Source organism: Ambystoma mexicanum, chromosome 7q (assembly GCF_040938575.1).
Source record: "Ambystoma mexicanum isolate Mex_15411 chromosome 7q, UKY_AmexF1_1, whole genome shotgun sequence".
NCBI classification, from domain to species: Eukaryota; Metazoa; Chordata; class Amphibia; order Caudata; family Ambystomatidae; genus Ambystoma; species Ambystoma mexicanum.
The window spans coordinates 898,330,994-898,345,915 of record NC_090941.1 but is presented as its reverse complement, the minus strand read 5'-3'; the positions used below and the strand labels follow the sequence as shown (position 1 = coordinate 898,345,915).

Genomic DNA, 14,922 nt, shown 5'->3' with positions numbered 1-14,922 from the left:
ATTAGCTTTTAGCATTAGGTTTGATATGCCGTCCGGGCCCGCCGCCCTTGAATTCTTGAGCTTTCTAATAGCAATTTCGATATCTTCTACAGATTCAGTTGTATGCCAGATGCGGCTTTCCGACAGCGTTGGTCCAGTTTCCACAGCGTCCAAAGATGTAAATACAGACGTGTAGTGTTTTACCCAACAGGATGCAGACACACCATTGGATAATGCAAACGTCTGTTTTAAATGGCCGTTGTTAATTAGTTCCCATATGTTTTTGCTATCTTTTTGTGTTATTACACGCAGCATTTGTTCTGCTTGATCTTGGTCACGAATGCAGTTAAATGATTTTAGCCAGTTTCGATAACGTGATCGTCTCTTCGCAATTTGTTCATGTGCATTTCCATCTGCTAGTTTCTTCAACCGCCGAATGTCCTTTTTTAGCGACTTCTTGGCTTCAGATAGTTCTTCACTGAAAGAATGTTTATTTTTTGTCACTTTGATGTTATGCCTATTTGAACATGAAGAAAATTGCAACAACAACGGCGCGTAGTTTTTCGTGTTGCCCAGCTTATTATCGTGACAAAAATCAGCGGTCAGGATGTCAATCTGACGGCTGTTTATCTTTAGTCGGTTTTGCGCAGTGTTTGTAGTTAGGGATGTTTCGTATCTTGGCTGGGTAGTTTTGTTTTTCAGCTCCCAAAATACCCTCAAGACATCATGATCGCTCTTGGCCGATTTTATTATGGTCAGCATGGAAATGTGTCGGTGTAAACTATCAGACACCCAGATATAGTCTAAGGTTTTTCTTAGTTGACCTCTATGCCAGGTGTCGGCTGCTGGAATGTCGCCTGTGGTACAGCCGTTCAGCATTGTGCAATGTCGCAAACTTAATTCATATTCCCATTTGTGACTGCGATCGGCAGGGTCAGAAAGATTTTTAAGCTGATTCCGAGAGATGCGTGTTTTGTCTTGGTTGAACCAAGAATAGTTTAGGTCTCCGCAGATCAGGACGAAAGGGTCGTCAAACTGCACAAAACTGGCATCTATTTGTGCCATGATTGATGCTAAGTACTCAAGTTCTGAAATCATTGCGGGGTTCCAGTAAGTGTTTATTATCAGAAGATGTTTTTTCTTTTTAAAGTGGGCTTCACATGTTGATTCTAGGGTTATGGCTTGCACAAACAAGTTTGGGTTTGAACTGTCGATCACGGCCCACTCGAATGTGTTTTTTAGTAGCGTGAGTAGCCCTGAAAATGGTCTGCCAAATTGATTTTTCCCCGCAGCATTTAGGGCCACGGAATATCCATCACAGACAGGTAAATCACGGAGCCAAGTTTCTTGCAGGCAAATTATTGGGCTTCTTAGATCTACCGCTGATCCTGGTTGAAACAAATGTGTGAATCCTCTTGTATTCCATGAGGTTAACAATGGGGTCATACAATTTGACCCGACGTTATCCTAATCGCGCTTGTTCCGGTTGTATATGTTGGATGAGAGCGAAGGCTGCTCTCTGAGCTTTTTCCACAGATCGTCTCTTTTTAACATATTGCGGCCGGTGGTTTTGGAAGAATTTGAGTTGACAGTATTGGATGAAGACTGCTCGTCACATATCGTTAGATCGAATCCATAAAATAGTAGGTCATCTTTGGCATCGAGCAGTGGTTTTGCTACGTGTCTAGATTTCATGTGAAGAATGACCCAATCAGTTCTACGTTCTGATTTGTATTCTACGATCGCTATGTCATCAGATGATATGATATGTAGAGCTGGGATATAGTGCAGCAGCTTCATTATATTGGCACAATTCAGATTTACATCGTTTTTTTCTTCAAGGATGTTTTCTAGTTCCAATTTCCACCATTGTGAATTAGATTGTCCAGGTACTCGATTATTTGAGTTGGTCTCGGGTTGAGCGTTTTTCATCGAGTGAGCTGCAGTTTGCTTCGGATTAAGCTTTGAAGCAGGAGACTCAACTACTTTTGATGTTAACTTTATTGAAGGTTTCGGGTGCTGGGCTGTATTGGACGATGACGACGGTCTTTCTTTTTGTTTATCCCTTGGACTTGTGGATTCCTGAGGCTTGAACGAATGTTTAGATGAATTCCGCGCTGCTTGGTCTCAATTAGGATCGCGCCGTGGCCGCGGACATTCGTCAGCCAAACTGACGACAGTTGCTAAACAATCTTCGTCGTCAATTGAATAAGTAGAGAGGTCGCATAGGTCGATTGAAGTGTTTGAAGACAATTCCTCTGAGAGGATTGACTCTTCACGTCTACGCTTAACAGATGGAATTGGTAAGCGATCTAAATCATTGGTGAAGATGTACTTGTCTTGCGGTTTTTCCAATCTGGATTTCAGGGCACTTGTTTTGGTGGCAACAGGGCGTGGAGGGGTTGTCAGATTTCTTATAAATTTCTTTGCGCCGTTAGAACGTGACCTTTTCAGGAGAGGTTTATTTGTGCTAATATTCGTCTTTTTGCTAACATTTTGTGTTCCATTTTGAGTAGAATTCTTTGCTTTCTTGACTTGTATTGATTTGGCAGGACCAGAAAAGATTCCAAACGAGACATTTTGAATTGCAACTAATCCTTTTGCAGTTTGAGGTCTTAGAGGTGTCGGTTCATCCGCCTGATCGGCAACTGGTTTTTGAGAGTTGTCTGCGAACTTTCCATTCAAGGGTGATGGTTCTACAACTCCTATTGTGGATTGTGATGACACCACTACTGAAATGTCGGCCACTGCTGGAAGCTTGATTGTCGAGTGCGATTTTTTGTTCCTTATGTTATTCAATTCCCTGAGTTGCAATGGCGAATCCTTGTTCACGGTAGCGACCTCTGGTGACACGCTAGTAGTTGTCAAGTGAGGCCCAGGACAGCACCATGGGGCACCAGAGTTTGAAACTTTACCATTGTCTGTTGTGTGCCTCATCCATTTTACTGCGTCCAGTAGCCCGTCCATTAAAGAGTCATTTTGACAATGGTGACGTGCGGCGAGATCACTCAGCCGCTCTTGCCATCTTAATGTTTGTTCGGCCTCGTGAGTCAGTTGCGTCTGTAGGGCCTCGTTGACTGCTTCAAATTTTTCCATCTTGGTTTTTATATTTATAATGAGCGCAGTCTGATCTTTAAAGGACTCATGAAGGGATTCGTACATTTTTAAAAAGGGAAGAAGGGCTGTTGAGGAAGCTGCTAAAACATTGTTGTAGATTTGCATGGCAGCGGCAGAGGAGAGACTAGGTTTAGATTTGACTCTTGAATTTTCTTCAATAGAAGAGCGTGTGTTATTTAATGTCTCTGACTGCAGGCCGCTACATGAAGAAGAGTTTTCTGGTGCAGCACAGATGTTCTCTTTTGATAAAGGTACTGAGTTCGTGCGAGCAGATGGAGCTATTGGCGTGCTGGCTTGTTTCTTTCCGGTTTGAGATATGTATGGCTTCAAACTCGGTGTTTGCAGTGTTGATACTGTAAGGTCACACCCTGCTCTTTCAACGTAGAGCGTTGAACGCGAGTTTGGTCTGTTTTTTGACAAAATGGAGAGGGTGTCATCTAGTCGCATCATGTTTCGTTGCATGTCATTTTTATTTATAGTAATTTGCTGTTTTTTAGGTGTTTGCTACGAGGCTGTTGGCTCTACGTGACAGGTTGATATGCTCAGTGACCGGTGAACATTTGCAATTGGATGGTGCAAAGTGCTCCTTTTCTCGTGATTTATTTGAGGCTGGGTAGCGTCTGGGTCTGTATGCGTCGGAGTAGGAGTGGGTTCAGCTAATATGGTCACCTGCCGCTTATCAACAACAGCATCCAATTCTTTTTCAGTTTCAACTCCGGTATTCGAGGAATTGTTTTGTGGCTCAGTGTCCTCGTCACATTGAGAAGCTTCCATTAATTCGGCGTCAGTGAAGTCAAATGGTGAGAAAAATTCGTCAACAGTCTCGGCAGTTAGTAACGACTGCTCTGTAAGTGTTTTAGTCAGAGGAGGAGATACAGTCGATGGTAAGCGGGAAATCAGGGGTAAGTCTTTTAAGGAGAGTAGACGCATTTGAGGTTGGAATTTTGTGCTGTGAGTGGCTTCTAAGTGGACTGAAAGTTTAGAGACTTCCGCTGGCTCTTCTTGATGGCCAATCAGGCCGTTATCTATTGTAGTTGTCGCAACAGCGTCTAGTATTTCTCCTGACTTTACAGGAAACTCAGCGGAAATGTCAGATGGAATAACCTGTGTGCTAAGCAGCGAGAGATTTGTGTCCGCCAATCCGGACGTGGCCGTCGTCACGGCTATTTGCTCTCGTACAGCTGAGGATAGTGGGGTTAACTCGGTACCAGAGATTGTAACTTCAGAAGTGTTAAGCGGTGCAAGATTGTTCATAGCAGCTAGTGGGGCTACTTGCGGGTCATTAAAGGCAGTAGATGAAAGCAAACAACTTGGTTCGCTTACCTTTGGTTTCTTGAGTGTAGAAGGCGAGCCGTCAGGCTTGAGGGCAGTCCAAGGATTTTGCATCCGGCGCTGCTGAATGGTCTTACGCCTTAAGACGGGTCCACCATGACTTGATTGAGCAGTCATTTTCTGATCGGTGTCAAGCAAGCTAGCAATGTTTCTGCGGGCCCCACTGCGCCAAACAGCCGCACAACAGCCGGCGCCCTTTACCCCGTCGGGCTTAACGCCGCAAGGGTGGGTTGTGCTCCTCTTTGAGCCGGCAGAAGAGACACGTGACCCGTCACGTGAGCGCAAGGGCGCTCCGCCTCCTCCAGGAAGCGAGCGCGAGGTCTGGCGCGTAGAGGCAGGTTTTCCCACCAGCAGCGATGATCCGGTAAGCAGAGAGCAATGTCTGATGAGGGAATATGCGCCGCTCGGCCGGGTTGTGCTCCTCTTTGAGCCGGCAGAAGAGACACGTGACCTGTCACGTGAGCGCAAGGGCGCTCCGCCTCCTCCAGGAAGCGAGCGCGAGGTGTGGCGCATAGAGGCTGGTTTTTCCACCATCAGCGATGATCCGGTAAGCAGAGAGCAATGTCTGATGAGGGAATATACCTGTAATGGCCAGGGAAGGGTTGAAGAGCGAACTTGCCAATCTTAAGCATGCAGGTATAATTGAGGAAATTGAGTGTTCTGAATGGCTATCACTGGTGGTGCTGGCGCGGAAGGCGGATGGGACCTAAGGGAGCTGAATGCCAACATATGGGTTGATTGCCACCCTTTACCCAACATTAATGAGCTCCTGGCATCAGTAGAGAACGCAACGTGTTTTTCCACGTTTGACCGATGCTCTGCCTATCACCAGATACATTTACATGAGGAGTCCCGACCCCTGACCATGTTTGTCACGCCTTTTGGGGTATACCAATTTTGTCACATGACGTTTGGGTTGGCATCAGCCTTCGCAGTGTTTCGGAGGCTGATGCAGATGCTGTTCGGAGGGGTGCCAGGTGTGGGGTATTTCCAGAACAATATTTTGGTATGGGGCAAAGACTATAAGGAGCACGATTGTAGAGTAATTGAAGTAATGCATGTCCTGAAGAAGAGTGGGTTGACCGTTAAGTTGTCGAAGTGCCACGTGGGTGTTCCGAGTGTCACCTATTTAGGCTACACGTTGGATGCTAATGGGATAAGTGCTAAGGAGGAATCAGTAAAAGTGTTGAGTGAGGCACCTTCTCCAGTCAACAACGAACAACTTCGGTCGTTCCTGGGTATGACAAAATATTATGTTAGAGGCATTCCTTCTTATACTGAGAAAATAGTGAACATGCAAGCATTATTGAAAAAGAATGCCAGGTTAGAGTATTGTCAAAGGTAGTTTGTTGATTTGAAAACCAATGTGGATCATGCTCCATCCCTGGGTTTGTTCAATCCAAGAAATAAGACCATACTTGCCGTAGATCGCAGTGATGTGGGTTTGGGGCGATGTTGGAGAAATGGCAGGATGGCAAATTTCGGCCATAGCCTTTGCTTCTAGGGCGTTAAGGGATGCAGAGAAGTGTAATGTAATCATTGAGAGAGAAATATTAGTGGTTGTTTGGGCATCGAAGCATTTTAGGATATTTCTCTGGGGTATCCCTTATGTGGTCTGGACGGATCACAAACCCCTCACATTTGTGTTGACTAAAGGCATGGGTTTGGTCTCTCCTAGGATCACAAGATGGATGGCCAATTTGTAGGAGTTTAATTTTAGAGTAGAGTACATACCTGGATCTAAAAATGTGGTGGCAGATTGTTTGTCCCGTTTGCCTGGTGGTTGCAATGATTTGCAGGAAGAGATCGATGAGAACACGCAGGTGGCCAGTGCGTTCCCAGCAGTTGATAAAAACGAGTTGGATAGAAAGTGTGCAGTGGATCCAGAGCTGGTATGGATCAAGGAGGGTCTATGAAGTGGTTGGTCTGAGCTGAACTGCAAGGAAGAAGGTAAGAGTTATGTGCACTTTTGGTGCAAATTGTCTGAAGGGCCATGTGGTGTCACGCGAGGGGATAGGTTGCTTCCTCTCTCAGTTTGAGGTCCAGGTTGGTTAACTTGGCTCATGACGGACATCTAGGCAGGTCTCTGACTAAGAGAAGGTTGCAGAATTCATATTGGTGGCCAGGGATGGATGAACAGGTTAAGCTGGTGGTGAAGGATTGCGTTGTGTGTTCTGTAAGTGATAAGAGCAAGGCGGTGAAACCGCAGCCGGTGTACCCAGTGGAGATTCCCCAGGACATGTGGTCAAAATTGGCCGTGGAGATTGTGGGACCCATGGATGCCTTGGGGGGAGAGTTGAGGTTTGTCATGGTCCTGGTAGACTACACTTTGCGTTGGGTGGAGGCCACTGCTCTGGAGTCTCTCACGGCCCAGAAGATCGTGCCATTTTTAGGTAAGAATTTTGACAGGGACAGGGTACCGGCTGGCATTGTCATTGATAACGGGGTGCAGTTTGAGCCGAGTTGTATGCAGGATTTTCTGAGGAAATTGGGAATAAGGCACCACAGAACCACATTGTACAATTCCCTCGGCAAACGGATTGGTGGAGAGGATGAACCGTTTTGTCAAGGGTGCCATACAGTTGGCTGTTGCCAACGGGTTGATTTGGGCCGAGGGGTTATCTGAAGCTCTATCTGCATATAGGCGCACGCTTTCAGTGGTCACTGGACATTCTCTGTTTGAACTCATGAGGGGTAGAAGGGCTGGTTCCAAGTTGAGGACTGCTGCATTGGGGGAGGAGGGGTCTGTACAGAGGTGGATATGGCTAAGATTACGGCAGTTTATCAAGAAGCCTCTGGAAGTATCAGTTGGCAGTTGCGTACATGTGAAAAATCTGCAGTTTGTTCCCAAGGGTTGCAGTGTGTACATGCCTCCCTGCACCATAGTGAGGGTCGGCACAGGTCATGATGTGCTTGACGATGGTTCGAGATGGAGCAAAAAGGTTGGTGGTGCAAAGGGGATCAGTTGTTCCTCGCACAGTTGGTTCAATTGAGGGAGCTGTTTGTGCATGGGAATCCAATGAAGGTGATCTGCCTTTCAAAGATATTTCAGGAGAGGGTGTGGTAGGCACAAGGGGAGGCAGTGAGGGTTCCAGTTCTGTGACCATGGAGGGGAGGAGAGGTGTGAGCGGTGGTGTGAGTGGTGAGGTATGTGGCCAAAGGAGGAATGGGCCCGGTGCAGGTGTGGATGTGCAGGTGGGCGAGGAGGGTGCTTCTTTTCCTGTTGCGCATGTGGAGAAGGTAGTGGGTCAAGAGCAGTTTCAGTCCAGTAAGGAGCGTGTTGGGTCTGGTCGTTCTTCAAGGATTAAGCTGCCTCCCATCATGTTTAAAGATGTTCTTTGGGGTGCTAGGAAGTGAGATGTTATTTAATATTGCCATTTATGATGGTCCAAATTTCTATCATGATTACCGCTGTTATTTCAATTGTAATGATCTGTTTTCCTACTGGATTCTTGTTTTTCCCCTCTCCTTTTTCTGTTCTTCCTTCCTTTTCTATCTTCATTCATTCATTTCCTTCTATGAGGGAAGAAGTGTTGCAATGGAACCTTGGACTGGTGACCTATGTCCAAGTTTCCACATTCTTTGTCAGTTAGTGTGTGGGGAAGAGCGGCTGGCTGCCTAGGTTAGTGGTAATATAAACGTGCCGCTCCGCACTTTACCTGTGTGTACGACCCTCATTTCACACCACATAGTGAGATAAAGTCTTTCCTTTCGAAACAAGAGGAAACAGAGTTGGGATTTTTTGACCTGGGAACGTGTGAAATCAATCTGGAAACGAAACAGCTGTTTTTTCATGAACTTCTTTGGTATGAAGGCTTTCCAAATTCCCTTAGCAGCGAAGTGACACGCCATATTGCACTAATTTTGAGCACATGGTTAAGCAGTATTTCTTACTGTCTCCCCATGAGTCAGAGGCAAATGCCTCCATAAACGGATTGGTGAGCACAAAAAAAGCAAATGGATTATTAATAAGCTCCAAAAAATGCAGTTCTGCCAGGAACAATAGCTCCCAGACCATGCCCGTCAATCAGCGGCAAGGACGGTGTTCTGTTTTGTATCATAAACAGAATGTTCAAGCCAGCAAGCAACCGCCTCCCTCCAACCCTCCCTACCTGCACAGTATTGCACGCGAGAGAAGCTTGTTTCCTGGGAGCTTAGCGATAGACACACTAACAAGGCATAGAATCCTAAATGAAACCTTTGCTTGCACCAAGGGTAACGAATTTCTTTTCATATGGTTAGGAATGTTACCACGGGTCGCATTTCAACTGCAGGATTGATATGGTGAACCATTTAGGAAAATACGCGCCGACAAAGCCAATAGGTTGAGATGTTGTGTAGTGAAACGTTTTTGTATGTAAGAGGCGCTGGGGAAGGGCAGCAGCTGCAAGGCATGCTGGCAAAGGAGGACAGCAAAAAAAATAAGGGGTGCAGGGAAAAGCAATATAGGAGAGGAAAATAGCCAACTAAGACCCAAGAGAAGGGCCGAAGGAAGTATTACATAAGAGGGATGTATGGGAAGGAGGAGGGCGAAGGGCACAGGGAGGGAGACACGGGTGCACGTGGGAGAACGTTCATTGACTATCACAGGGATAGAGAGCATAGGGACACAAAGTATGACTGGAAGTGGCACTGAGGTTTGGCACGGGGGAGAGGGCCAGGGAAGGGTTATTGGGGAAGCACCACGGGAGGGGGAGAAAAGAATGGGCACTTGAAGAAAGGGGACACGAATACAAAGCAAAGGGACTCGTTTCCCCATTATGCGCCAGCCAACTAAAAGCAACTACTGGAGCCATTAAAAAGTAAAAAATGTGTAGCATATATCAGCAAGATCTTCTGAACAATAGACAGTGGGGTTTAAAGTGGGGCCATGCGGTTTGTCCCGCCATGCTTTCTACGCAGTGCAGGGAGAGCCATGTTCAGATCAGGCACCCCAAATTGCTGTCAGCCCTGGTCTCCAGTCTCAAAATGGCTTCCCAACTGAACAGGATTACTGGCAAAGAACCACCATAAGGGCTCTACTGATTAGAAATCAATTTACGATGGGCCAATCAGAAAAAAGACACGATGCAATGGGCCAATGAGGAGTGATCTGTTCTTCACAGGCTAGCTGAATGATGACAGACATCATGCAAGATATGCATTGAATAGGTCTGCCAGATGTTTGTTCTTTAAATCGAGGAGCGTTGGATTTATATAGACCTCCTCTGTCTTATTCCAGACAGACAACATGGGTTACTGTATCACTTTGGTGTTACCACTTATTCACTCCAGGGATAGCAGAATGGGGACACTAAACCACACACAAACACTTGGTAGATGCGAAATTCTCATCCCCACTTTCCTGTGGGGATGCATACAGATAGGCACTGTCACTTTCCATTAAATGATCACACTTCACTAATTCAAGGTTTGGTGGTCCTGTCCCACATGACGGAATAAGAACTTGGGCCATTTCCCTCCATTCCCAGAGGAAAAACTACAGGATCATAGGTGGCATAACTATGGCAATGTTGCAGAGATTTTGTGACAGTGGATGTGTCATTCAATCAATTTTGACTGGACGCCAACACCCAAATCTAATCCCACTTCCTCTGCAAAACCCAGGACATTCTGTCCCCTCTTTCCTTTACCTCCCTCATCCCATGACAGCTATCTTGCCTCCCTTGACTCCCCCATCCCCTCACCCCTTCCCTTCCTCTCTCATCCTCCTCCTCTCTCACAGCACCGCATGATGTCTCTAGACTAGTGGTCTCTATAAATGTCTTCTCCAAACAGGTGCTCCACTACTCCTTCAGATCTTTCAAGGACAACCTTGCCTCCCTTGTGCCTTCCCTGGCTGATTTCTGTAACCACGCATTTGCCACTGGCTCTGTCCCTCAACCCCTCTTCTGACCCTTCCTACCCTGCTAACTATCGCCCCAGTTCCATTAGCCCCTTGCTGTGCAAACCCCTAGAGAAGCTTGCCATCTCCCAACTGACCCAACACTCTGATTCTGTTAGCTGTCTCCACGACCACCAGTCTGGCTTCAGCGAATGCCAGAGGCACGGAAACTGCTCAACTGAACACCTGTGATGACCTTCTCTCTAATTTTGACTAACTCTCTTTCCATTGTTATCCTCCTGTATTTTCCTCTGCATTTGACACAGTCAACTATGCCACCCTGATACATCGGCTCTGAGACACCCTTGACACCACAGGTCTGGCTCTGGACTGGTTTGACCTCCTTCCTCTCCAACCGACCTTCCCAGGTACAAGTGGGCCCATTTCTCTTCCCCATCACACTCTTCACCTGCAGCGTCCCTCTAGGCTCCATCTTCTCACTGTGGCTTTTAAATATCTACCTTGCCCCTTTGGCCAATCCGATCTCTTCTTTCTCTCTTCACTTCCAGTGGTATGCAGATGACAGACAGCTCTCCTTCAAGCTTCCCTCTCCTTCCTCCTCTTCCTCCTCTCTCACCCCGACTGTCTGATTGCCCTTCAGTCTTGGTATGCTGCCAATGATCTTTGCCTCCCGTGAGGCAAAAAACCTTGGTGTCAACTTTGATTCCTCTCTCTTCTTTTCTCCTCACATCGCGGACCTTGCCAAGAATGCCCACTATCATCTGCACCTCCTCAGAGGTTTTCTACCTTTCCTCCCCTTCCCCCAGAAACTCAATGTCTCCAGAGCTCTGGACCTTTCTAGGCCTGACTACTATAACAGCCTCTTCCTCAATATTCTTTCTTCCTCCCCTTCAACTAAACCACAATAGGACTACAAGACTTATTCTTGGCCTCAAGCCCAGGGACTGCATCTCTTCAGCCCTAATTTCTCTCCACTGGCTCCCCGTTGCTGCTAGGATCAAATTCAAGACTGTCTGCATCATCCACAAGGCTTGCTTTCTGGGGCCTGGGCACATCCAACTCTCTTCCTAAATACCTCCCTGCTACAGCCCTTCGGTCTGCTTGTTCCAAATCGGTCGCTCCTCTAAGCAAAGAGTGGGGGCATAGATGTCTCATTTGCAGGAGCCTCATTCTGGAATGGTCTCCCTGCCATGCGCAGGCTTGTACCCACCAGTAGCTTCCACACTGAATCACAGAGAAAAAGAAACGTTGCTGGGACCCAGTATAGGCCAGATCACTCTCGATGCAGTGTGCACACGGCAGTTCACCTGGCATCCCTCACCACCCAGTGTATGGAGAGCAGGACATACTTATTGGGCCAAAAGGTTTCCCTTTGTGGTCCTCCATTATGTCTTCAGGCGAAACAATGGGACTATAAAACAGCAGCCTGTGCCATTGTAATGAATTGCGCTGTCTCTGCCACCTAAAGTGAACAGATAACATTATAGAAGTAGACATGAAGGTTGATGGGAAGTGCATATGCCCTAAAATCCCAAACCTGGCCTGCAAGCTACTGAGAACATACACTCAGAGCTACATTACATGGCCGATTGCACCTTACTGATGCTTTAGAGGAGCTACAGCTTGTTAAATAGATTATGACGGGTTTCCTAGCCTAACATATTTAACCGAAACAATAATGCTTCTTCCTTTTGAAGATACCACCAAGCACAACCCATGGCTAGACTTCTGCTTGGTCCTAAGCAATATGAGGATAGCCTAACCCATAGTGAAAGCTGTCTGGGTACATAACGTCTCCTGGAATCGTCTTGTAATCGGGATCAGATCTGTGTCTTTTTACAGAGACGAGGGACAAAGAGGAGAAGGTAAAGGGGCACGATCATCGGCTGCATTGGGGAAAGTAGGAATGCTGTGACCGGGCACTCAGTACGCTGTGGCAGATCAGCATTTCATACGCGCTCCCTCCTGCAGCTCATCACCTTGTTTATGTGGCAGAAAGGTGGGGGAGGCAGGCATGGTAGGGTTAAGGAAGTGCTACTTCTTCCAGCAGTGTAGTCCCTCCAGCAGCATGCAGGGGTGAGAGTGTGAGGATTGCAGTACAAAGGTAATGATATCCAAGTTCTTGCTCGACTACCTTGCACCCACATTTGACCTTATTACTTCCACGTAGATGTTCAATGTGAAAAAGGTTCGCTCTGATTGGCCAGCCTTGTGAAGCTGTAAGCCAAAAGTCTTCTGGATGCCTCGACAATCTCAGTGTCTGAATGGCTAGTCCTCTGGCATACTGACCAATGACAACGCATGATCCCTTCAGAACAGAGCAACCACGTCACAAAAGCACTATACTACACCCTGCCTTTGTGCTGACTGCTTGCTTCGACAGGGATTTGTAGTATATTTCTCCTTCCATTATTGTTAAGATCGACCTTGTCTTGCATGGACACAGAAGATGGACTACAAATCTCTTCACATATGAAGGAACACATGTTTGCAGTCTAGTTCCTTTGGCAGCTGCAGAAAGACTAGCTCAGAGCAGCGGTGGACTGGCCTATAGGGAACTCTGGAGATTTCCCGGTGGGCCTCTGCACCCTGGGCCTCTTGTGTTGCATTTCCAAATTTTCACATAGGAAAAGCATTGGACTTGCTGAAAATGTGTAATGGGAGGCCACTGAGAATTATTTCTAGGGCCTCTTTCGGTCCCCAGTAATTATTTACAGGGCCTCTTAGTTCCCAGTCCACCCCTGGCTCAGACTGTTCAGACCATACCAGCTGGCCATTACTACAGGAAATCGATTGGTATCCAGGAGCCACTGGAAGCCAAAACTAAAATTGGTCTTAAAAGCATAACTCACCCCAGATAAATTGCACAAATGTGCACAGATTTTGTGCATTTTGTAAAGTGGTAAAGATGAACCTGGAACATGGAGATACAAAATGGAATGATGGTGGGGAATGCAGGCACACGTGCAGTATCACTTGTTATAATAGAGTATTATAGAGAATTACATTAAAGTAAATTACTCCATGGAGCGTATTTAAAGGAAGATATAAAATGGTATTTGATATCACCAGCCTCGACGCTACTCTTGGGCCTGGCATGTTCTAAACTCGCAACATAATAAATAGGAGGCAAGCCACTTTTTGATTAATCCCAACATTTCTACTTGACTTGTTTTCACAATTTCACAATCAGTTAATTTGTCCTATTTCTCGTTAAACCGCAAATGTATTTTCCGTGTCCACAATAAAAGCCATTGTGTGGCTTTGCATCTTACTTGGTAGTAACAGCTTGCATGAACTCGTCAATCAGTTCATCGTATTCTTTCCCACGGACACGCCTGTGCTTCACTCCGATGTAGAGGGGATCATTGAGTAGTGCCTGGAAAAGGAAGATTGGGTTGGGTCATGCACTTCAAAAGTAGAGATGTAAACAATTTACACTCCCAAACATTTGTAACCCATTATTTTCAAATGTACTCTTCATGAAGCAAGAACACTGGATTGCTTGAGTGCAGGTTACAATACAATATCAGGGGTCGATGTGACCCTTGAACCTCCAATCATCTAAACGTCACAAACCCCAGGTGAAATTCAGTTGTGTAATGAAAGCTTGATGGAATAACATGTTTGTCAGAAATATGGAGCGACACTCGTGTTTTGACACATTGGCCATTCAACTTTGCTGGGATGTGTGTATTTGTGTACTTGTGAACGTGTGTGTGGAGTTGACAAGCTGGGGTTCTAGAACTAGGACCCTGGTTCTTTGTGGAAGTGGTCAGGATTCAGTTTCTTAGTGGGGGATGGAAGGATTCAGGGCAGAGCCAAGGGTGCAGGATGTTTCTAGGTGGGAGGAGGATGGGATGCAACTTCACAGTGGAAGGGTGCAAAATTCAAGAGTGGGACTTGGCCTTTTGTGTAGCAGAGTTGAAAAGAAGGGTTATCCCATGCTGAAAGTTTGCCAACATGGTCAGCCCTTTCCAAAATGTGTACCTTTCTGTTCTTAATTTACATGACATTTCAATAATTCACCAACCGTGGGACCACCATTTCTTCTCAACTTCTAAAGTTCCCAAGATGCCACCCCTAGTTTTACTTTGCAATGACCAGCAACTCTTGATCTTCATTAACTGGTTTCCTTTTCCTCTATCTCCTTTCTCCATTACCTCACTATTCTGTTTTTGAATTTCTCCTCGTGACATTCAACTGGTCTGTTTCTACTGCTCTTCCACCTATTTTCACAGACCCTTTGCTCTTTTGCCATATTCATTAGCCACCTTTTTCACTTATAAGTCCATCTGTTTGTTGTCAGGGGCCCTCTTGTCATCCTCCTTCTCTCCTTCCTAGGACACTACACACTAATTCGAAAGCAATCCCACAAGTTTTTGCTTACCACTCAACAACCTCTGTCTCTCCCACACACACACCCACATCCACATCTCCCTCCGCCCCCCATCAGGCTCTGTTACAAGACCTCAGTGATATAAGAAACAAACGTATACCTCAATCTACCACCTTTACCTGATTGTTACTGTGAAGGACCGGAGGGGGGTGTCTGTACCTCTGCTCTCTGTATGGTAGAGGAGAGGCACAGAGAACCCCAGCCAAGGTTCTCTATTATTGGTACGTGGTGGAGCAATCAAGGCTAGCTT

The 14,922-nt window shown here is 46.3% G+C and overlaps 1 protein-coding gene across 1 annotated transcript in view; it reads right to left on the bottom strand.

Moving 5' to 3' along the window:
- The window catches only part of ME3 (malic enzyme 3), a 697,492-nt gene that overhangs the window by 238,479 nt on the left and 444,091 nt on the right, over positions 1-14,922 (bottom strand). Inside the window, exon 7 of the mRNA XM_069639735.1 lies at positions 13,549-13,652. Coding sequence (XP_069495836.1) covers positions 13,549-13,652 — 104 coding nt within the window. The remainder of the gene's footprint in view (positions 1-13,548; positions 13,653-14,922) is intronic.